The sequence below is a fragment of the Mesocricetus auratus genome, unplaced genomic scaffold (assembly GCF_017639785.1).
Source record: "Mesocricetus auratus isolate SY011 unplaced genomic scaffold, BCM_Maur_2.0 Super-Scaffold_4256, whole genome shotgun sequence".
Lineage (NCBI taxonomy): Eukaryota > Metazoa > Chordata > Mammalia > Rodentia > Cricetidae > Mesocricetus > Mesocricetus auratus.
This window is the reverse complement of record NW_024429182.1, coordinates 68,264,512-68,287,219: the sequence shown is the minus strand read 5'-3', so window position 1 is coordinate 68,287,219 and position 22,708 is coordinate 68,264,512. Positions and strand designations below refer to the sequence as shown.

The 22,708-nt window shown below is 46.5% G+C and overlaps 2 protein-coding genes across 7 annotated transcripts in view; one reads left to right on the top strand and one right to left on the bottom strand.

The window, feature by feature from the left end:
* Dmbt1 (deleted in malignant brain tumors 1) overlaps window positions 1-8,985 on the top strand; it is a 44,253-nt gene extending 35,268 nt beyond the window's left edge. For all 6 annotated transcript variants that reach the window (XM_040752861.1, XM_040752855.1, XM_040752837.1 and 3 more), the window contains 4 exons: window positions 391-575; window positions 3,123-3,511; window positions 5,638-5,909; window positions 8,436-8,985. In XM_040752861.1, coding sequence (XP_040608795.1) covers window positions 391-575; window positions 3,123-3,511; window positions 5,638-5,909; window positions 8,436-8,602 — 1,013 coding nt within the window. In that variant the 3' untranslated portion in view covers window positions 8,603-8,985. The remainder of the gene's footprint in view (window positions 1-390; window positions 576-3,122; window positions 3,512-5,637; window positions 5,910-8,435) is intronic.
* A 9,238-nt stretch (window positions 8,986-18,223) lies between these two features.
* On the bottom strand, window positions 18,224-22,110 carry CUNH10orf120 (chromosome unknown C10orf120 homolog). The gene is made up of 3 exons (XM_005063370.2): window positions 21,869-22,110; window positions 21,649-21,724; window positions 18,224-19,682 (listed from the first exon to the last, which is right to left on the bottom strand). The coding sequence occupies exons 1-3, from the start codon at window positions 22,063-22,065 to the stop codon at window positions 18,933-18,935; spliced, it is 1,023 nt and encodes a 340-aa protein (XP_005063427.1). The 5' UTR covers window positions 22,066-22,110; the 3' UTR covers window positions 18,224-18,932.
* Window positions 22,111-22,708: the final 598 nt, after the last annotated feature.

The following is a 22,708-nucleotide window of genomic DNA, read 5'->3' as shown; positions in this document are numbered from 1 at the left end:
CTCCTATTCAGCCATGAGCAGAGGCATTAACTTTCTCCTTAGCTAAAGGACCTTACTAATAACATCACTATTATATTATTGCACAATTGTTTTACTTCTTAGCATAATGCTAATTTGACAAAATGTTTCAGATATTTAAAATCCTGTCTCTGGTTACCTACCAGAAAATCCTTAAAGTCTAAGAAGCCTCATTGTGCTTTTCTGAGGATGATCCTGACTGTGGCCATAGGGTACCCATGGGGTCATAGTGACTCTGTTGTGAGCATACATCTCATGTGTGGACCATGTGCATCAGCCATCATGATCTGTGTATCTTTACATGGGAAAAGACAGTAAAGGTTGTGGGGTTTGGAACCCTGACTTAGAGCACCCTCTGCTCTTGTCCTTCAGGTCTCCTTTGTTTGTCAAATCACATGCAAGCTAGTGTGAGCAGGAGCTACCTTCAGTCCATGGGCTATTCTGCCAGTGATCTTGGCATTCCTGGCTGGAATGCCAGCTACCGGTGCCGGCCACAGATAACGCAGAGGCAGGTCATATTCACAATTCCCTACACAGGCTGTGGCACTACCAAACAGGTAAGCCTGGCACCTCCCACTATATTGAGAATTTACTTTATTTGTGTGTGTGTATGAGTGAGTATATGCATTAGTGTGTGTGAGTGTGTGAGTGTGTGTGTGAGTGTGTGTGTGTGTGTGTGTGTGTGTGTGTGTGTGTGTGCATGTGGAGGTCAAAAGACAACTTGTGAGAGTTGGCCATTTCCTTTTACCACGTGAGTCCTAGGAATAGAACTCAGCCTCTTAGGCGTGGCAACAAGTTCTTTTATCCTCTGAGCCATCTCACCAGCCCTGAGTGTGCTTTATCACAGTGACATATGTGGTGCTTCTAGACCCCTAGGGATCCAAGAGTTATGGCTGTGATATAATCAGAGCATAATTCATGTGCAGGGAAACAGGAGCTTCTGGTATAGCAGCCAGAGCTACTTCCAAATAGGAGGTATAAGGAGGTGGAAACAAGGAGGTCTGGCTGTTTCCACAGCTGTGTCCAGCAGAGAGGGCATCCAGCAAGACTCCACTGACACACACAGCTCCCAGGAGAAGCTCTGGATTTTGTATAACCTGAGGCATCTATGGTTTCATTTGAGGTTGGGAGAAGGAAGAAGAAGCCTACTAAACCAAAGATACAAGCACACCTTACTTTCCTGAGTTCTACAGCAGCAAACAGTTTTTAAACACATTGCAATGACTCTGAGGAGGCCAGGGAAATACTGGGTTTCACACACTTCATTGCCATGGTTGACATTTCTTGAGTGGCCCACAGCAAGGGTGGCTAGCCTTTTGACATTGTACCATGACATCATCATGTACAAAATTCAGTCTGGAGTACTGCATGATGACTTACAGAAGCATGTACCTGCCTCAGTGTTTTAAGTAGTGTGGCCCATGGACTATCATGTGTTGGATGTGACTAATAGAGTGGTTACCTGTTTGGATTTGCCTGAGACTTGGCAGATTTTAGCACAGACTACCCCATATCTCAGGGAAACACCAGTCTTGGGCAAGCTGGGACCATTGTCATCCTGTCAGTGGAAGATAATGTGATGAGTCTGTGTCATACTTCCAAAGTCTTTTGTATTTGTTATTTTTTGAGACAAGGATTCATCATGTAGTTCTTGCTAGCTATGTAGACCAGACTGGCTTTGATCTCAGAGAGATCTGCCTGCTTCTGTCTCTTGAAGTGCTGGGATTAAAGATTTGCACTACCATGCCTGGCCACTCCCAAATTCTTAATAAGTATTCTTGTATTGTCACCCCACTTTAGAAGTGAAGAGACTGAATTAAGAGAGGTCAAGTCCATTGCCCAAGGCCTCTTAGTTCCAGATGGGGCAGGATTGGCAATAAAAGCCAAGAATCACAGAAACATTCTGCTAAGAAAAAGCCAGACACAGAGGATTTATACAAACATTATATGCATATTACTATTAGATAGAAATGTCCATTCATACTAAATTTAGCAAAAGAGAATGCCTGTGCAATGGGGAAGAGGCTATCATGGGTGACCTGTTTCTAGATGGGAGGACAAGTTTTTAAAGGCAGGATGGAGATGCTTGGACAATGGAAAAGTGGTGTGTCTTACTACCCAGGTATACACAAGACATACATGTGAAGATGCCTATAAATTTTTCAGGGTCATGTTCCTACCCCAGACACATGATAAGCATTTGCCACATGCCAGGCCCTGTGTGAAGCTAAGGAGAAACTCCTTTCCAGTCCTCTGACACACAGATAACACATAGGGGAAGCAGACACTTAGCTAGTCTACTAGGTGGGTCTGGGCCACTTGTGGCTGTGTGTGAGGACCTGGTCACACAGATCTTTTGGTAAGACTCTGCACACAGCCCCTAGGTGTAAGGCTTCTGGTATGGCAGCTCTCAGAGATGACAGACACATTAAATGGCACAAGGCAACAGCCTCCTTATGAGCTTGCTGCTCAGTGAAAGTCCCAGTAGTGAATAGTTCCACAGTACAATGTGTTGAGATCGGAATGGCCTCAGGGTTGCCACAGCCCCATTCAGTTGTTCACATAAGGCTCTGGGGAAGTCTCAACCTCAGCAGTCGAGACTGCTTTGCTTATAACTGGATCTCGTGACCTCCAGCTTCCACCGTGTAAATCAGCACACTGAAGAAGTCACTCAAAATAGAAAGCATTCCACACTGATATTACAAGGTCCCTCTCGAGAGTATGAGATCAGTTGCCCTGAGACCCCCCCCCCCCCAGTGATGGAGAGAATAGGCTCAGAACCTATTCTCTGAGTCCCGAACCATGGAGTCTGAGCTTGGTCAGGCACACTGCAGGTCAACGGCCAGCAAGACATCCCCATTTTGCCACAAGGAAGAGCAACAAGTACAGATCATTGTGGCCTACCTCACCATGTGTCAGGGACTGTAGGAGAGTTGAGGGACATTTGGCTGGCTAAGCTGACATCCATCCTAGGTAACAGCCGCCACAAAGCAGACAGGCGCCACCTCTGTATACACGATTTTGCAATAGTCTCTCTGAGTCTTTTCCCTCTCACTCTTATCCTAACCAGTGCTGACCCGACATGATCTGCTTTCCTCTGTTAGGCTGACAAAGAGACCATCAACTACTCCAACTTCCTCAAAGCAGCTGTTTCGAATGGCATCATCAAAAGGAAAAAGGACCTCCACATTCATGTGAGCTGCAAGATGCTTCAGAACACCTGGGTCAACACCATATACATCACCAATGACACTGTCGAGATCCAAGAAGTCCAGTACGGCAACTTCGATGTGAACATCTCCTTTTATTCATCCTCCTCCTTCTTGTATCCAGTGACCAGCAGCCCATACTATGTGGATCTGGACCAGAACTTGTACCTTCAGGCTGAAATCCTCCATTCTGATGCTTCTTTGGCCTTGTTTGTGGACACCTGTGTGGCTTCACCGTACCCCAATGACTTCTCATCTTTGACATATGATCTTATCCGGAGCGGGTAAGGACTTGTGTATGGGACAGATGCAAACTTTTGCCTTACAACTCACACGTGAGTAGCCAAAACAGACTCAGGGAATGCAGATTTTTGGTTAACTGAACTTGCCAGGGGTTCAAGCTTAGATAGCTTTCTATGTGTGGCTTTTGAGGAGCCCTCGTGCTGTTTACTGGGTCACATTCCTGATAAAGGCGTCAGGTTATTAGGCGCCTTGTCCCAGTCACATGTGGGAAGAGAGGAATGACTCACCAATGATCACTAAACTGGATGGCTGGCTATAAACAGGTTAGATCTCCAGTCACCCAACTTTAGCCTAAGGGTTAAAAACATGAACATGTCATGGGAAAATACGCTGATTTGAGAGCAGACCCAAACTAAAGTACATAAATCTCTGGGTCAGTTTCTGCCCCACAAGTCAACTGGAGATAGTGGCAAGGTTAAATGATAAAGGATGATGGACTCTGAGAACACAGCAGAGTCAGCAGATGACCTAGAGGGTTACTGCACCATCGGTGCGGATGACCCTCACATCCTCCATCCGCTAGGAATGCAAGTTTTCCATCACGGCACAGGACATGTTGAGGTTGATTCAATGGAGACCAAACATGCCCTGATCTCCTCTGCCCCAGCTTTCCTGGAGGAGGAGGTGTGATGCTTCTGCATTCTTGGAGGAAGCCTGGCGTGTTGGGTGTGCAAGTCCAGTCCCCACTGTAATCTCCACCAGTCAGCATGATGCTTCTTGGCTTCTAGTATGGTGTTTGACACCTGAATAGCCATTGTCTCCCATGGGAAGTTATACTTATCAGGGTAAGAAGAGCTGGTAGTAATTAGGGCAGAGGGCTTAAATCTCACACCAACCTGAGATGCCAAAGACAGCCTCACTTCTTAGGAACTGTTTGAATATGAACTCAGCAAGCAGAGATTGGGCATCTTTTTGTCCAATCTGTATAGTGGGTTCATGTTAAAACTGTCCCATTGGAAACACAGCCAACACAGGAGAAAACTACCTAGACCCCTCTTGCTCTCAGTAGTAGCCTGAGTGGAGTGGAATGGCTTAAATGAATACAAACCAGAGAGCGAGTAGTTCTTCCCTGTCATAGGGCTCTTGACTATGTGACATTCTGCCATATTTGAGGCAGTGCCATTTGTGATGCCTACTGGGCCTGGAGCACAGGGACTCACTGGCTACACCCTGGTCCTCAACATGTAGAGGCTCCTAAGAATAAACTGCCTAGCGGGCAGTGACATTCTGGCCTGTATAGCATCCCCCCCCCCATTCTTTTCAATGTCGGGCCTCTGAGCAAACCTCTGGTTACCCTTTCACTTGGAATGCTAATAGGGCTACAGTAAAGAAACGGATTCTGGGTACTTCAGGGCAGTTGCATTGAAGGTGGAAACAGAAAGGAAGCTCTGGGAGGAAGGAGGAAGAGGGTAAGCTGACAAGGAACAATCTTCTGGGACAGGGACAGTCCACCTAAGAAGCATGCTATTCTAAAGGCCAGGCCAGTTTTCTTGCTTCCCTCTCACTGGTCACTTAAGCCTCACTATTACTAAAGCTCACGGATTGTCCCCTGCAGGCAGCCTCACCTTCTTCTCGATGGAATTCCTAAGTAGATTGACTGATTCCTTCTATCACTAGAAGAGACAGGTGCCTAAGAGAAGAGGAAGTGCTGGATACTTGAGTAGAGTCTTGGAGAACTGCCAACATGGATGTATAGTTGCCCAGAGGCAGGCCAGGCCTGGTGGGGGACTCAGCAGAGAGGCCCTAGGAGACAAGGGTCAGGGACCATGTAAAATGCTCAACCTACATCTGAATGTCACCATTCAAAGCCCAGAGACCAGGAAAGGGAAGAAAAGGCCATCTCCTTTCCTGTCCTGACTCTGGCTTGCTCAGATTCCAAACTGAGCTCCCCTGGTTCCCCGAACACACTGAGCTTGTTATGCTGGGTAATTTGCTGTGGTGCCCACATGCTGGCGAGGTATTGGGGCTGCTGGGACATATGTGCACACCTCACATGGAGTGTGTGGTGGCACTGGAGGCCCCAGCTGTCAGGATGACTGCAGAGTACAAGGGAATTAAGGTGAGGCCATGCCCCAGCAGGCTAACCTGTTCCTCTCCTTACTTCCAGATGCATAAGAGATGAAACTTACCAACTCTACTCCTCGCCATCACCACGCATCGCCCGCTTCAAATTCAGTTCCTTCCACTTCCTGAACCGCTTCCCATCAGTGTATCTGCAGTGTAAACTGGTGGTGTGCAAAGCATACGATGCTTCTTCCCGGTGCAACAGAGGCTGTGTGGTGAGGTCCAAGAGGGATGTAGGCTCCTACCAAGAAAAGGTGGACGTTGTCCTGGGACCCATCCAGTTGCAATCCACCAGCAAAGACAAGAGGAGCCTGGGTAGGTGGTTACTCTCAGATCCCACCTTCCACTTGGGTCCATGATTCTGGATGATTTGGGATACTTTTGTCTGGGCTGTGGACCAACTCAACCTGCACACTGATTAATGAATTAGGCCTGGCTGCTGCCTTCCCCCAAAACTCAATGTCACCTGTGGGTCACAGGTAAAGGAGCTGTGACCTGGGAGGCTTGATTCTCTGGGTTTGGAGCTCCCAGAATCCTTATCTATAGGGTGAGAGGGCTAGTGTCTCTTATTGTAAAGAGGGCTTGCTAAAGCAATGTTCCTTAAACTGCCTTGGTCCCTGTCTGGTGTAAATCACTGGGTATTTGATGAATGTACTAGTTTTTGTTGTTAACATAATTAATAGGAATATTGCCCTTCATCATGGTGGCAACAGGTGTTTTGAATTCACCAGCTGAGTGGGGCATGGAAATACAGGCAGCATGAATTGATTTTGACTTCTTGGGGGCCTGGCACTAAATTGGCCATTTTTTTTTACTTTTTTTTTATTTTCCAGTTTAAATTTAGATAAGAAACAAGGTTGCTTCACAAGTCAGTTCCAGGTCCCTCTCCTTTCCCTCCCCTCCTCCCCTGCCCTCCTCCCAACCCCCCCCCCCGTTATCCCCTCATTCCCCCAGGGAGGGTGAGGCCCTCCATGGGGGTGTCCATAGTCTGTCATTTCATATAGGGCAGGGCCTAGACCCTTCCCCAAGAGTTCAGGGTGAGAGTGCACCTCACATTGTTCTATGGGAGTCCAAAGTCCGTGTGTATACTTGGGATGGGTACTGATCTGCTGCCCAAGGCTCAATAGATTACCTAGGCCTCCTCACTGACACCCAGATTCAGGGGGTCTTGATCAGTCCCATGCTGGATTCCCAGGCTGATGCCTGGGATTCAAGAGTTAACCTTTGTCTGGTCAGCTGTTTCTGGGGGTTAAACCAGCCCAGTCTTAATCCCTTTGATCATCAGTCCTCCCTCTCTGTTACTGGCTTTCTTGAGTTCAGCTCAGTACTTAACCAAGGGAGTCTGCCTCTTCTTCGATCAGCCACTAAAGGAAGTTTCTGTTTCCCAGACTCTCTGGCCATGGGATTGTAGGCTGGCACTCCCCAGATCTATGTCTAAAATCCATATATGAGAGAGTACATGTCATGTTTCTCTTTTTGTGACTGGGTTACCTCACTCAGGATGGTTTCTTCTAGTGTCATCCATTTGCCTGCGAATCTCATGATTCCATTATTTTTTTCTGCTGAATAGTACTCCATTGTGTAAATGTACCACATTTTCTCTATCCACTCTTCGGTTGAGGGACATCTAGGTTGCTTCCAAGTTCTGGCTATTACAAATAAAGCTGCTTTGAACATAGTGGAACAGACATCTTTGTTGTATGAATGGGCATCTTTTGGATATATGCCTAAGAGTGGAGTTGCTGGGTCTTGTGGTAGGTTTATTCCCATTTTTCTGAGGAATCTCCATACTGATTTCCAAAGTGGCTGAACCAGTTGGCACTCCCACCAGCAATGGAGGAGTGTCCCCCTTTCACCACATCCTCTCCAGCATAAATTGTCATTGGTGTTTTTGATTTTAGCCATTCTGACAGGAGTGAGATGGTATCTCAGAGTTGTTTTGATTTGCATTTCCCGGATGGCTAAGGATGTTGAGCACTTTCTCAAGTGCCTCTCAGCCATTTTTACTCCTCACCTAGAGGAGGTGGTAGGTGTGATTTCTGCCCTGTTGTTGTTTTGTTGTGGGCATGGACTAGGAAATTTCCATAGTAGGACTCCTAGGACTTCTGGCCTAGGCTGATGTCAGGTAGGGAGATATAATGGCCATGGTGACAGGGGAAGAAATGGGTTTGGTATATTGTCACAAACCTACCCCTAGATCAAGGTTTCACTATGGCGCTCTGGGAACCATCTGTGAAAGCTTCCTCTCCTCATGTCACAGTAGGTTGGTCTCCACACCAAGTTGATTCTAGACTCTTTGCTCACTCATTCATTAAATGTTTACCAAAGGCCTATTGTATAGCAGGAGGCAAATAAACAGTTATGGGCAGGGCAGACCTTGTGCTCAGTTGGTGCCTCCATTGGAGGTGGGGCTATGTAGAAAAGGACAGTGGGCAAAGCGAAGAGGTAGGTGGTGTCCAATATCTGTTTTCCATTTATGTCTGCAGTCACCACAGTAGTTCAGGTCCTGGATTCCTTTTGCCCGGGACTCTTGTCACCATTTCCCAACTGGCTTAAATGTCACAGCTCTCTCTCTTCCCACTCATCTACAGACCCAATCCAGAACTGTCCAGGTCTGAGTTCCCGTGAAGATCCTCCCCTAACTCCTCTGGCTAGCAAGACAATGGGAAATAAATCTCTTTAGCCCAACATTCAGCTGCCTCCTGGAGGCTAGCCTCAGTTTCCCCTTTTCCCTCCCCACTGAAAAGTTCTGACATGGACTACCCAGTTCCTTGTCTCCTCTGCCAGTATCTGGCCTGTGTCCTATCCCACTCCATCATCTCACTCTCTTTCCTTCCTCAGACTTGGCAGTGAAGGACGAGGAGAAGCCAGCTAGTGCCCAGGCAGTCTATCCTACTGCTGCCATCTTTGGTGGAATCTTCCTGGCCATGGTCCTAGCTGTGGCAGCCTTCACACTGGGAAGAAGGACACGCGTTGCGCGTGGCCAGCCTCCAAGCACTAAGATGTGAAGCAGAGCCTATACAGACACTGGCTCCTTGTCCACAGATTCCCAGAAAGGATGGAAGATGTGAGCGTGTGATGCTTAGCAACCGGATACACCGTGGCTGGGTTTCCCTTAGCGCAGATGCATGGCAGAGTATAAGACAGCCGATAAGAAAGGTGGGGCCAAGTTCCCCCAGCATCTGCAGCTGAAGGCTGGGAAGACTGTCATTGGAAAATGCGACCACTGTCTACAACCTCACACACCTGTGAGACAAACGCTGGAGCAGCAGTGATTTCTTTCGCTTGTCCCCCTTTCCACTTTTTGTAGTTGACTTTCTTGACCTGTAGTGTCAATCTTTGTCTGTCCTCACAGTGAGGCAAACTAAATAAAGACTTGTTCTCAAGGCAAGTGTCTGCTTGGTCATTGTCTGCAGTGGCTTATCCACATGCTGGCTTCCCTCGAGTGAGCGGGCTGTGGTGACATGGCAACAGAAATGATAAAAGGCCCAGGGCCTCTGCTTCAAGAGTGAGATCATCTCTACTCCTCCAAGACTCTTCATATTTTCATTTGTGACACAATGTTCAGAGCTATGGCTTGGGAAGGGCTTGGAGGAAGGTACGGATGCCTAGGACAGGAGTCCTGCTTGCATGAAGTCTCCTGGGAGAAGTGTGACAGGTGATCTATGGAGATAAAGGAATGCAGCGAGTTTCAGGGAGGCAGCGAATTAATGCAGTACAGGTAGGACCCACGCCCCTAGGTAGTGTGCCGGCAGTGCCAATGTCAGGAGCTGGGCTCAGACCCCAGCAGGCAGCTGCTAGGATGGTCCTAACTATGAACATATCACTAGAGTTAGGTGAGACACACCCAGGGACAAAAGACCAGAGAAGTCCAGCAGAGACTCGGGCATAGCTGCCAGCTCTGACCAGAGATGACTGAGAACTGCCCATCACTAGCTGTGATAGTAGCGGTGGGGGTGAGGGGGTGGGGACAGATCCATGAGCCCTTCCAGCATGCAGAGGAGTTAGGAGACCAGGGCGTATCTTTACAGTTTTCATTCTCCTGGCTTTCATCACCCACAGTCATGTCCAAGTCTGGAGACATCGAGGGAAAGTCCTGATGGGTCACTCTGTATGGGCAAACCTGGAAATCGTTGGCTACGATGAAATGTAGACTTCAGTTGTGGCTAGATCTGAACAGATGTGGGCTTGTGTAGAACCCAGTGCCTGCATGTTGGGTGACATCCTCAAAGGAATGACAGGCACATTGTGGGTAAAAGAACAGGGCACATCAAATCTGTTTTGAGCTGTGTCTTGCACCTTTCCAGGTCAGAGCTGGCCTTCCAGTCCCTTACAAGCAGACAATGCTCCATCACCCCTTTGCCATTCCAGTTATGGAAGCTAGAGGGTGCTACAGCTCAACATTAGTTCCAGTTTGTTTTTGAGCCTCCTTCTCTCCCTCCTTCCTTCCTGCAGGAATGGTGTGCATATGGGTATGCCCCCCCCTCTCCAGTGTGTGTGTGTGTGTGTGTGTGTGTGTGAGAGAGAGAGAGAGAGAGAGAGAGAGAGAGAGAGAGAGAGAGAGAGAGAGAGAGAGAGAGAGAGTGCAAAGTTGACATTGGGTGTGTTCCTTGATAGCTCCTCACTTTATTGAGGTAGGTATGTCCTCGCACTGAACCTAGAGCTCACCACTTCTGCTAGACTGGCACCCCAGCTTGCACTGTCTTTACCTTTTCAAGTGCTGTGTTTAGAGGCAGCTGCCATGCATACCTCTTTCTCTCATTAGCCGAGCCTGTCTGTGAAGGTCTAGACCCTAGATTGATCCATCCCAGCCTCCCCAGATTCACAGACTCCAGGATAATGGCCCAGGTCACTCTTACTTCCCCAAGAAAGTTTGCAGATCTCAAGTTGCCAGACTCCAGGGCATCAGGGGACAACCAGTTCCAGCACATCCCCCATTGGTATAATGTGTACACCTTAACTTAGTGTGCCCCTCTTCCGTACCCTCAGAGTCGCAGTCCTTCCAAGAATTCTCTCCCCTCTCCTTGCCATCGGAAATCAAGGACAGCCAGACTGGGACCCCGGCTGTGGCCTCCTCACCGACCACCAGTATGAAAACCTCTTCCTTCCTCTGACACCCATAAGAATGTCAACTGGACACAAACCCGGGTCATCTGAGAAGAGGGAACCTTAATTGAGAACTGGCATTGGGGCATTTTCTTTATTAATGATTGATATAGGAGGGACCCAGACTACTGTGGGTGGTGCCACGCTGGCCTACATAAGAAAGCAGGCTAAGCAAGCCATGGGGAACAAGCCAATCAGTAGTTTTCCTCCACAGCCTCTGCTTTGGTTTTTGCCTCTAGGATCCTGCCTCAGTTATCCTAGATGGCAGACTCTAGACTGTGAGCCTAATAAACCCTGTCCTCCCCAAATTGCTTTTGATCATGGTGTTTATCACAGCAACAGAGAAGCAAAACAAAATACTCTTTTTTTTAAAGATCCCCTGACTTATTGTCTGTCTCTTTGTAATCCCATGGTGTTAATAATTATTCAAAAGAATCTCTTACTCAAAGAACAGTCCTCCTCAGTGTCCCTGGAACCTCAAAGCCAAGGCCTGTCAATTACTGGTCTTGTCCCTATGACACACGCTGAAGGGGCAGGGAGCTTGTTTTGTTCACTGCCTCTGGGGTTCCGGCTCACTCTGATGGAAAGACCCAGTAGCAGAAATGGAACGGAGCAGTGTGCAGTGGTGGCCCCCATACCCGGAAGCAATGGAATGGAGCAGTGTGCAGTGGCGGCCCCCATACCCGGAAGCAATGGAACGGAGCAGTGTGCAGTGGTGGCCCCCATACCCGGAAGCAAGGAACAAGCCCAGAAATAGACTCAGCCATGACCTTCAAGGGTGTGGCTAGTTTTCTGAGAGGAGGGAGCCTCAACTGAGAAAATATCCCCCAAAGATCTGGCTGTAAGCAAGCCTTTGGGGCATTTTCATAATTAGTGATTGGTTGGAGAGGGTCAAACCCATTATGGGTGGTGCCAGCCCTGGGCAAGCTACAAGGAACAAGCCAGTCAGCAGCTCTCCTCCATGGCCTCTGCATCAATTTCTGCCCCCAGGTTCCTGCCCTGTTTGAGTTTCTGTCCTGGCTTCCTTGGATGATGAACAGCGATGTGGAAGTGTAAGCCAAATAAACCCTCTCCTCCTCAACTTGCTTTTGGTCATGGTCTTTCATCACAGCAATAGTACAGTAACTAAGGACACAGGACACGCCCTAGTGACCACTCCCTTCAGCCTGGTTCTATAATACTACCAATCACATGAGTCTGAGGGGAACACTTCAGACTCAGTTCTTAATAGTTACCAGATTGCTTCTGTGGAAGGAAATAAGAGCTAGAAATGTCCTGTTTTACTATCTTGCTTGTAATTGTCTGCTATTCTTAAGTGGTCAATTCTTCAGCAGAAATATAAGTGCAATTTGGTTAACCTTAAGAACAGCACTAAGAGATATGCATATCCTACACGTGGGTTGTGCAGGATCTGTGGAGATAGGAAGAACAGCATGGAGATCAGATTGAATTTTTTTTCAAAGAGGAGTAATTCCTAAGTTTGTGACATTTACCTTTGGCTAGCTATGAGCGAAGTACTCATTAGGCGGAAATGTAAGTGGCTAATGCTTTTCTCTGCATTAGGAGCCTCTGGATACCATAACGGCTCTTAAGGAGAGGACAGCTTTATAACTCTTGAAAGGCAATATCTCTCCTCTTTGAAAGCATTTCAGGTTCAAAGAGGAGAAATTTCCCCTCTAAGCAGGAAAGGGTACCTCACACTCTCCACAGAATATCAAAAATAACTGAAACAACCCCTAATAGGTGGTGAGTTGGATTGTTAGAAACTGCGACGGAAAAGGCTTTCACGGTAATAGCTGATTTAAAAGCTAAAAGCTGTGCCCCTCACCAGGAAGAAGGTTTACCAAATGGTAAGTAACAGGCTTATTTGAAGTGAAGGGAACATACAGGGATGCATTTGGGTTTATACATGTGTGTTACATCATGTGCTCTTCCTGTTGTAATTACTGGAGATTTCTGGAGGGAATTAGAAGTGCAACCAGGGCACTGATGAATCTATGTAGGAATATGGATATTTCCTCTGAGAATGAAGTCTTTAGGACTTCTGGGTCAACATTGCTTGCATTTGTGAGTTTGTATCAAAGATTAGCAATAATTACTCATAATAACATTGTGGTTATTTTTGCAATGGAGAATGGAGTTGTTGGTATGGCTGCTAAAACATGGTTCATTTATTTGAGCTGTGTCTTGGTTTCCCATGGTTGATTGGATTTTTGAAAGCTGAAGTGGTAGAGTTCAAAGTCTGGGAAGACATTAGGAATAATTTCATGTAAATCTTCAGGATGGGCACGTTTTTCATGCTTCCCTCTGATTATTCTTGTTACCTTTTTGGATGAGAGTTTTGGCAGCTATGACTGCTTCAGAGAAAAGTATTAATATCCAGTCCCCTCTCCCACACCACATGATCTATCTATCTATCTATCTATCTATCTATCTATCTATCTATCTATCTATCTATTTGTCATCTATCTATCTATCTATCTATCTATCTATCTATCTATCTATCCATCTATAGATCATCTATCTACTATATCTTGTCAGAGAGACCTGGAAGGTGCTTAGCGACCATTTGTCCAAGCTATTTAGCATCTCCAAGAGTGAACAAACTGAGAAAGTATTCTCAACCTGGGGGTGCCAGCTGGCAACATACTGTGTTCTTCTGATTCTCTAAGGGGCAGGCACGTTATGTATTTAATAGACCCTTTATAGCGGCAGGTTTCAGAAAGTCAGTCTCCAATGGCTGTAAAGGAGTGCTGGGATCAGCTTCTGCAATGACATGCACAGACTGACAGCAGTTAGATGCCCTGGAGTTGCTCCATGCCTTGGCCTTGCTCTGCCTGCTCTAAGAACCCCGCCCCCGCCCCCTGCCCCATAGGCAGTTGTTCTCATCTCTCTCTGTGTCACACTTCACTTTGATTTGTTGTTGCAGTGTTTATCACATTCATGTCTGTCCCAGTTCTCGATGTTGATGGTGGGACTCCTGGCCATCATTTATACCTTGTCTTCATTGCTTTTGGGCTAGTTTCCAAGCAGGATTTGGACTCAGCTTCCTCTTGAGCACACTGGTTAGCGGGATAGGACTGGATAGCTGGACAAAAGTGTCTATTAAGACAGAGGGGAACCCTGTAGAGGAGGCTGCTTGTAGCACACCCTTCAGCCCTTCATTCATCTTTGGGGAGTGACAGTGAGGCCCTGGGGAGGGAAGTAAGGGCAGCCTTGGCTCAGCACGGAGACTAGGTGGGGATGGATGCTGTCAGCAGGTGTGGACAGAGAGGTGTCTCAAGTTTTATAGGGAAGCAGAGGAAAGACCCACAGGAGAGACGAGTGAGGCCCACTAAGGATAGTTTTAGAAACAGTGTGGCCAGGATAAAGATCCGAGTCACAAAATCCTCAGAAACTGAGGCTAATCCAGATGTTTCTGCCAAGAGGACACTGTGGTACCAAAACTTCAATTTCTGGGTGTCGCTGGAAGAACATAGCCCTTTTTGTCTCTTCAGGCTGCCATTGCTATGTGTTATTGAATATTAATTTTAAGTAGGCAAAGATGTGTTATATTGGCTTATGCTGTGGAATATTGCTCTGGCTGTGCAAAGATGTGATACTTTTGTTTATCCTGCATTTATTTAATTACATGAAGGTTTCACCTTGCCTAAGGCACCTGAGTGGTCTAATAAGCAGCTGCACGGCCAACAGCTAGGCAGGAGAGAAATAGGAGGGGCTGCCATGCAGAGAGAATAAGTAGGAGGAGAAATCTAGAAAGAGAGGAATGAGAGAAGGAGAGAGGAGAGAATGAGGGACATGTCAGGGGCAAGAAGCCAGGCAAGCTGCCTGCCTGCCAGTCAGCCAGACAGTCAGACACAAGAAACGGTGGAAACACAAAATACAGAAAGAAAGAAAAGTAAAAAGCCCTGAGGCAAAAGGCAGATAAAGAGAAGCAGGTTAATTTATAAGAGCTAGACAGAAACAAGCTAGGTTGAGCATTCAAAACTCAACAGGTTGGTGGCCTGAAAGAAAAAGCCTGGTATGGGCCGTGCTGGTATGGTGCTGCAGAAAGGGGCATCGGACCTGACATGTGGAGTGTACGTAAGGCCCGTGGGCTGGGACACAGGAGGAAGGCTTCCAGAATACGTGGGCACACATGTGAAACCTTTGTTCTTGTCACATCTCCACATCTCGGCATGGAGAGTAGTGGGGGAGATGGAGGAGGAAGAGGGGCTGTGTGAAAGCCTGGGATTTACATTGCTAATGCCCCAGAGGCTGGATCACAGTAGGATCTCTGTTGAATACTGAACAGACAACAGTGTTCCAACCTTGTTTCCCACCCCTTCCTCAGTGAGAACTGCCTGAGTGACCAGACAGCTCAGAGCTCAGCAGATCTGTCCTGTTCTAATGGAGCGTGACCCTCCCACACTGGGAATTCCTTAACGTCCAGTATAAAGAAAGCTGGAAAAGACACTGATGGCCTCTCTACTCCACAAGAAGCCAAATCAATGTGAGAGGAAATTAGCCAGGAAACGGGAAGGATGTTTCACAAAAATCTGCATCAGTAGAGACATTGAAAAGATGCCAATCCCATTGGGAATTGAGGAAGTACACCTTACAAAAACCTAGCTGTTATTTCCTGCATATTTAAGCAGTCTTTAAAATTCTTGGTAAAATCTAGTTAGGTTTCAGGAGATGGAAGCTTGTATTCTCTTGGTTATGCATGTTGGCGATAGCCTTACACAACTATTATCATGTAGCAAAACACAATGTTTGCTCTGACTTACCAATGTCCCTTTTCCCTAAAGCACTGTTTCTCAACCCTGGGCACATGACATTGTTGACCTGTTTAATTCCCTGTTCATTGTAGAATGCCTTGTTTAGAAGTGTCTCCAGCCTCTTCCTACAGGATACCAGCCACATTCCCCACTTTCATCCCTAAGTTGTGACCATGAAAATTATCTCCAGACATTGTTGCCACACAGGGAGATGGTGGCGACACACTAGTGATTCATGGGCTGTGAAAGAGAGCATCAAGACGAATAGGGGAGAAGTAAGGTTACTCAGTGGTACAGCTGCAGCGGGCAGTAGATTGTGCAGAGGTATTCTGAGATGATGCCGTTATGGGGAATTTCTGCAGTCACAGTGATATTCAGTGTTGCAGTGTCCTGGTTGTTTAGGTCTTATTGGGTAAGACACCTGGAGCTCATATCTGGACGGCTAGGCAGATTCCTCAGTATTTTTCCCAGGGATAAGCTTTACACAGTGAGCTCTTCCTGGTCTTGCTTGGAGACAGCAGTGGTCTTGCTATGGGCCCAGCCTGCTCTGTTCTGAGGCCAGAATGGCAAAGCACTGCATCCATTCCTGGATAGGACCTATCGTTGTTAGATGTGAACTTCAACACCCTGCCCTAAAGGAAATAACACCAGGGAAGCAGAGGGTAGACGTGGTGGGAAGCCTAAGATCTAGCAATGCTCTGTTGTGGGGCTCATCTACCACTGGGAGAGGAGAAGAGAGTTCACCCACTTGGGTCTTGGGTCCTTCTTCCTCTCCTACATCTTCAGCAGAGCTCAGGCCAGTTGCTAGAGAATCACAGATGGAAGGATCCAGTTTTTTTTTTTATTACATGTGCAGCCTTTTCCTTCTGTCCCCATTGTTTTAGTAATTTAACCATGTCATTAATGTCCAGTATCTTATATGCTAGTTTTATTGATATATAATTAACATACCATGCAATCCACTCACTTAACACTTATAACCCAGGAATCTTTAGACTGTTGGCAGAACAGTCCAGTATCATCACAGTCAGCCACAGTCAGCCTTCATCACTTCCAAAAGAAATACCAAACACATCACAATTCACTCCTCGTTTGCCTCCTGGCTTCACTTCAAACTTCAGTAATTACAAACCTCATTTCTGGCTCTGAATTTAGCTCTTATGGGCATTGCACGTAGTAGAAGCAGAAAGTGTGTGATCTTTCAAGACTGGCTTCATTCACTTAGCATGATATTTCTATATTCATGATCAGATCTTGATCAGGTCCCACCCAATATTCACACACCTGAAAATATTTTATTACATGAATGTTACCACTTTTACCATCCATCATCAGAGGGGCATTTTGGTTCTTTTCAATTTGAGGCTGCTGCAAAGAAATCGCTATGAATACTCATGTACAAGCTTGTGTATATACACATGTTCTGGATTATACTGGGTGTGTACCAGTGAAAGAGTGCTATGTATAACTCTTTTGAGCATTGCATTGTTGGACTGTTCCACAAGGGTTTCTATCATAGATGTCATATCTGTTGACACTACCCTGGGAATGAACCATGAGGATCCTAGTGTGATATGTAATAAATGGAGATACATATCTATCCATTTTGACAAACCCACTCCCAAGGGGTCAGCTCCTAGATTTCTGCTGTCACACTTGGACTTGTTTCTGTACTGAGAATGACACCCAAAGGGTTCTTGTGAAAGTCAGTCAGGGGAGTGGGAGCTGCCATTGCAATTGCTTTTAGTCTCAGTTCCTCATCTGTCTCCAGATTCCTAGAGTGCCTCACCTCCCAGGTTCTCAGCCCATAAATTAGAGGGGGTTGGAGACCTCCTCAAGCAGGAAGTCATGTTGGACCATGGTCAACTAATTATTCTTCCTTTGAGAGTCTCACCACTGTTTCCCAGAGCTTTCTGAAAAAGGTAAATGGGAACTTGTCTCTATCCACTTTACCATCCTTTTCTGGACCTAGGGGACCTGGTAGTACCCCGAGAAGCTTCACCTCGGCCAGTGTCACTCCAGGTGAGGAGATAGACTTCAGCAGTGTCTCACACATAGCTCCAAGCCACTAGGCTGAGTTCTCCCTGCTGCCTCAGTGGAGACAGGCCTGCTCAGGATGAGTCTGTTGCCCTCGTTTGGGTATTGCTGATGAGGGTAGGTAGTGTGCCATTCCTGAACTCTCTCTACTCCTCAAGACTCTCCTCCAAATGAAAATGTCTCACGTCTTCCTTAGTGTGGGAGAAGGAGGGGACAAAGAGGAGAATGTTTGTCACTGTGTGTGTATACATGTGAATGTGTGTACATGTAAACATTGTGTATATGTGAATATGTGTGCACATGTGAGTGTGTGTACATGTGAATGTTTATGTACATGTGAATATGTATGTGCATATGTGTGTACATGTGAATGTGTACATGTGAATCTGCATACATGAGTATGTGCATACATGTAAATGTGTGTGCATACATGTGAATGTGTGTGTACATATAAATGTGTATATGTGAATCTGTATACATGTGAATGTGTACATGTGAATCTGTATACATGTGAATATGTGAATAAATGTAACTGTGTGTGCATACATGTGAATGTGTGTGTACATGTGAATGTGTATATGTGAATCTGTATACATGTGAATGTGTGTATACATGTGAATGTGTGTGTGCATGTGAATGTGTGCAAATATGAATGTACTTTGGGGGGTGTTGAATTTCTTTTATTTTCCAGCTAAGTCTGGAGGCATAAGTTAAAAATCTGAGCTACTTGGAAAGGCAAGGCAGTTAGTTCAGTGTGGCCAACTTAGTGAGATCCTGTATCAAAAAGTTAGGGACTGAAATGATGCCTCAGCAGTTTAGAGCTCTGGATGTTCTTCCAGAAGACCTGGATTTGATTCCCAGCGCATACTTGGTGGCCCACAACCATCTGTAAGTCTAATGCCAGGGAATCCAACCCTCTCTTTTGGCCTCCATGGGCACCAGGCACAATTATGATACATAGACATGCAGGAAACACGAGAGCTTTGTCATTGGAGGGAAACCCCTTCATTTGCTCTAGATGCTGCCCCCACTGAAGCTGAAGTTGCTATCCATGCCCAAGGCTCAGGTTGAGCCAGGAGATACTTTGGAGGAGGCAGAGAATCCATTTCCTGTCACAGTTGGATTGCTTCCTAGTGCCAGGACTCAGTGTTTGACTGGCAACTTCAGTTTTACAGTGAATACCCAGAATCAAGAAAACAGCCTGGCCAGTGGGGGCAAGCCTATAATTTAGAGCTTATGATTGTGGTGAGGTGGGAGCTAGACTCGAGTTCGCTGGAAATAAGCCTCAGCAACAGGGTCTCATCTTGGAGACACCGTGGAGACAGAGCAGGAGAAGCCAAGGAGCTCAAAAGAGGAGCAGAGAGGAAGGACCCTAGGACAAGGTGTGCAGGAGACACGAAGAGCAGGACACTTGCTTGTACTCGGGACTAGAGCTTCAATACAGGCAGTGAGCGGCCTTGTGCTTCTGTGCTTTGCTGGTTTCTTTTTCTGGCAGCCAGTAGATATTAATGGCGTCACTCGGGTGGATCCCCCGTGATATGAAATCCTGGCGCATGAGCATCAGGTCTCCAGGAAAGCCAGAGATGGGGAAGAGGTTTCTGTTCGTCAGGCCTGTGATGCACCGCTCCTGTCTCTTCTTCGGGGGGAGGAAAGGTTTCCGATCATTCCGATGGCATATCAAACACCCTTTGCCTTCTTCTGACTTGAAAGTCACGTTCATCGAAATCTCTCGTCTTTCTGTGGGCTTGAACTCTGCCTCCCCCTTCTCCTGCTGGGTGGCTTTATCACAGCTATCCCTGACAGCATTCTCTTCACTGGACTTGTCTGTCCCTGTGGAACTCAGCTCTGCTCCAGACAGCAGCGTGGCACTCCGGAGCCTTTCAATGTAGGGCGAAAACTGCTTATTTCTTAGGGCTCGTGCCTGCTGCATCCTTTTTAAATGTTTGTTGATGTCGATGATCTCTCGGCAGGGCATTTTAAACTCCTCCGCCGGGACAACCACCTTGGCTGTCCATATTTTTTCTGGGGGTCCACACACAGAACAAGAAGAGGACTCTGTTCTAAAATTCGTTGCCTTTTTGTAGTCTGATGACTGTGCCTGCAGTTCCCTCAGCATCTTCCATTCTTTCTTGTGTTTGTCAGCCAAAAATCTTCTTGCTGCTATGGTGTGAACACCACCAAGATGCTAAGAATGGAAAAAAGACGGTTAAAAATCTCAGTGCGTTGGGGGCAGGCATCCCCAGTGGAAAGAATTAACGAGTGGCTGGTAGACCTTGGGAATCAAATGCACCTGGGCGCAAAGCCTTGCTCTCCTTCTATCTACTATGAATTTAGAATCATTATATTGACCTTGCAAAGGTTATTGTGAAGTCTCAAAAGATAATGTTTGTGAGAGTAACTAGTGTGTGTGTGTGTGTGTGTGTGTGTGTGTGTGTGTGTGTGTTATTATCACTGTGACTAAATACCTGTGGCTTATCACTGTGACTAAATACCTGGCCAGAAGGAACTTAAGGGAGAAGCATCAATTCCGGCTCAGAGTTTAAGGGACACAATTCACCATGGTCGGAAAGGCATGGTAGCAGGGGCTCCATGGTGGTGAGAGCATGGAACAGCTTGCCTACATTTCAGAAGAACCAAGGCCAGGCAAAAACCAGAAGGCCCACCGTCTTAGTGACCCCGTAATTCCTCAACTAGACCTCAACTCCCAAAAGTTCCAGAACCTCCCAAAAACAGTGCCACTAACTGGGTGCCATATGTTTACAGACATGAGCTGGTGGCGGACACTTCCCACTCTAAGTGCAACACAGTGCCCAAAGGAGCTGAGGACCTGGATTGCTTTAGCATTTTTATCATTTATATTTGCAGCTTATCCTTTTTTCATTTTTCTTTTTCAACTGGTTTTTAAAAAGATTCATTTTGTTTGAGTGTGTGTGTGTGTGTGTGTGTGTGTGTGTGTGTGTGTGTGTGCTGGTGACTGTGAAGGCTAGAAGAGCGTGCTGGACACCCTGGAACTACAGTCCTACAGTTATGCGCAGCTGTGAGTTGCCTGACTTGGGTGCTGGGAACTGAACTCTGAAAGAGCAGTTCAGACAATCTTTCCCGCTCCTCACGTTTATTTTCGACAGTTTCATGCGTGCATATAATGGACATTCTCACCTGTTACTTGCTCTCATCCCCCTCTCAATCCCACTGAACGTCTCCTTCCTCACAAGTCCTCTTTCCATGTCTTGTCTTTTTTTATTTTTCTTTTTGTTTTGTGACCCACCACCTTCAATGCATGTTGTTTACATGAGCATTGGTAGAAGGTTTTTTTGTTTTTTGTTTTGTTTGTTTTTTCCTGGAGGACAGACAACTTATCAGTGGTTACATCACTGAAGAAAATGACTGCTCTGCCCCCACCCCCACCCCCACCATGAACTGCTTAGGGAGGGGTGAGGCCTTCAGAGACCCCTGCACCATGATTAAACGCTGATGCATACCAATTGTGTATGTCTTGTGTGGTATTGAAAGACCAAGTATTAAAGCACACGAATCTATGGGGGACGTGTCACACTCAAGGCACAACACAGTGCCAGGTAAATACTTATGAAATGGTAGTTTCATAATTTATTATCACACTTATATTTATTTGTGTTTTTCTGTTTGGTGTGTGTGTCGGTGGCGTATGGGGAGGGGTGCATGTCCTGTGCATATGCACGCAGAACCAGAAGAAGACATTAGATGCCTCCCCCTATCACTTTCCTCATTTGAGACTACGTCTCTCAGAGACCTAGAAGCTTGCCATTTTGTTTAGGTAGACCAGCAATCCCCCAGGGATCACCTGCTTGTGCTCCCCACTGCTGGGGTTACAGCACACACAGCCATGCTTGGCATTTTTATATAGGTGCTAAGGATTCAGCTCAGCTCTTCGTGCTTGCACAGCGAAAGTACTCACCCTTGAGCCATTTTCCAGCCCCTCTTATGGCTGTACTCCTGGTAGGGATGCTCAGAGAGTGAAATCCACCAGTAGACACAGCCAGCATGACTGGAAACACTCTCATCCCCCCACTTTCATTGTCTGTAATTGGTGGATTTTGAACCGTGGGATTTCCCGTTCCTCTGCAAGCAGATTCCACAGGGACTCTGTCCATGAAAACTTGGGGAATACTTACTAGGATCTCTTGTTCCATTGGGGAGTATTTTCCAAGGGCAATGCGTGGGTCTGATTTGTAGAATGCTGTCCATATCCTGGAAAGCAGAGGGACAATGAGTTAGAGCTCTGGGAAGGGTCTTTCTGGTTTCTTCTTGTGGTGAGAAACTGGCAGGTGGAGGGTCTAAATTAGCTAGGCTGAGGCCACCTAGGAAAGGGCTGGATACCCAAGCCATACTCACCCCAGAGGTGTTGCAGTGCAGAGGTCCTCTTTGCGGTACGGGAAATCTTGAGCTATCGAGGGATGGCGGACACTGGGGATCTTGGATGGCTTTCTGTTATCTTGTTCTCCCTCAGCAGTGGTCTCTTCTTGGGCCTTCAGATGTCCAGATCTCTGGCTTCTAAACCTCTGAAAGCGATTTTCCCACTCTTTTATCATACTCTGGCAATAGGTTAGGACAGGAGGTGTTACTGCCTGGAGTTTGTGTCCTAGACAGCTTAATGGGAGCCCAAGGGACAGTCAAAAGCACTTACCATGTCATAACTGGCTTAGCTAAAGCCTTATTGTGAAGTCTGTTAAATGACCCTTGGGGTAAAACACTCCTGTTCTGTGTCAGGCTGGAGCTCAGGAAGAGACTGGGCAGAGTGTGACTGGGAGGCAGTGCAACTGCTCGGTTCTTATGGGATGAAGAAAAAGACTTTACATCAATATCTATTTAAGATGGTTTTGGAAGTGATATTTTTGAAGTTTTTTCTTAATAATAATAGGTTTTCTTTACATATTTTGGTCAAATAAATTACAAATATTTACTCGTACACCTTTCTATTAAACTTTTACACAGTATTTTATATACCTTTCTATTTATTTTATCTATTTACATCGGTGTCACATGCATGCAATGCCTGCAGAAGCCAGAGGAGGGCATCAGATACCCGGAAATGGAGTTACAGATGGTTGTGACTTGTTATGTGGGTGCAGGAAACAGAACCTCGGTTCTCTTCTGTAAGGGCAGCAAGTGCTCTTAGCCACTGAACTATCCAGTCCTACCTTTTCACTTTCTTAAAGGTGTCTTTTGGTGAAT

What these genes read in the sequence shown, in the direction of transcription:
- CUNH10orf120 (XM_005063370.2), bottom strand. Translation starts at nt 22,065, where the DNA reads ATGATAAAAGAGTGGGAAAATCGCTTTCAGAGGTTTAGAAGCCAGAGA. An exon ending in TGCACTGCAACACCTCTGGG is followed by an intron (nt 21,725 to 21,868) that starts GTGAGTATGGCT and finishes TCTGCTTTCCAG; the next exon opens with GATATGGACAGCATTCTACA. An exon ending in CAATGGAACAAGAGATCCTA is followed by an intron (nt 19,683 to 21,648) that starts GTAAGTATTCCC and finishes TTCCATTCTTAG; the next exon opens with CATCTTGGTGGTGTTCACAC.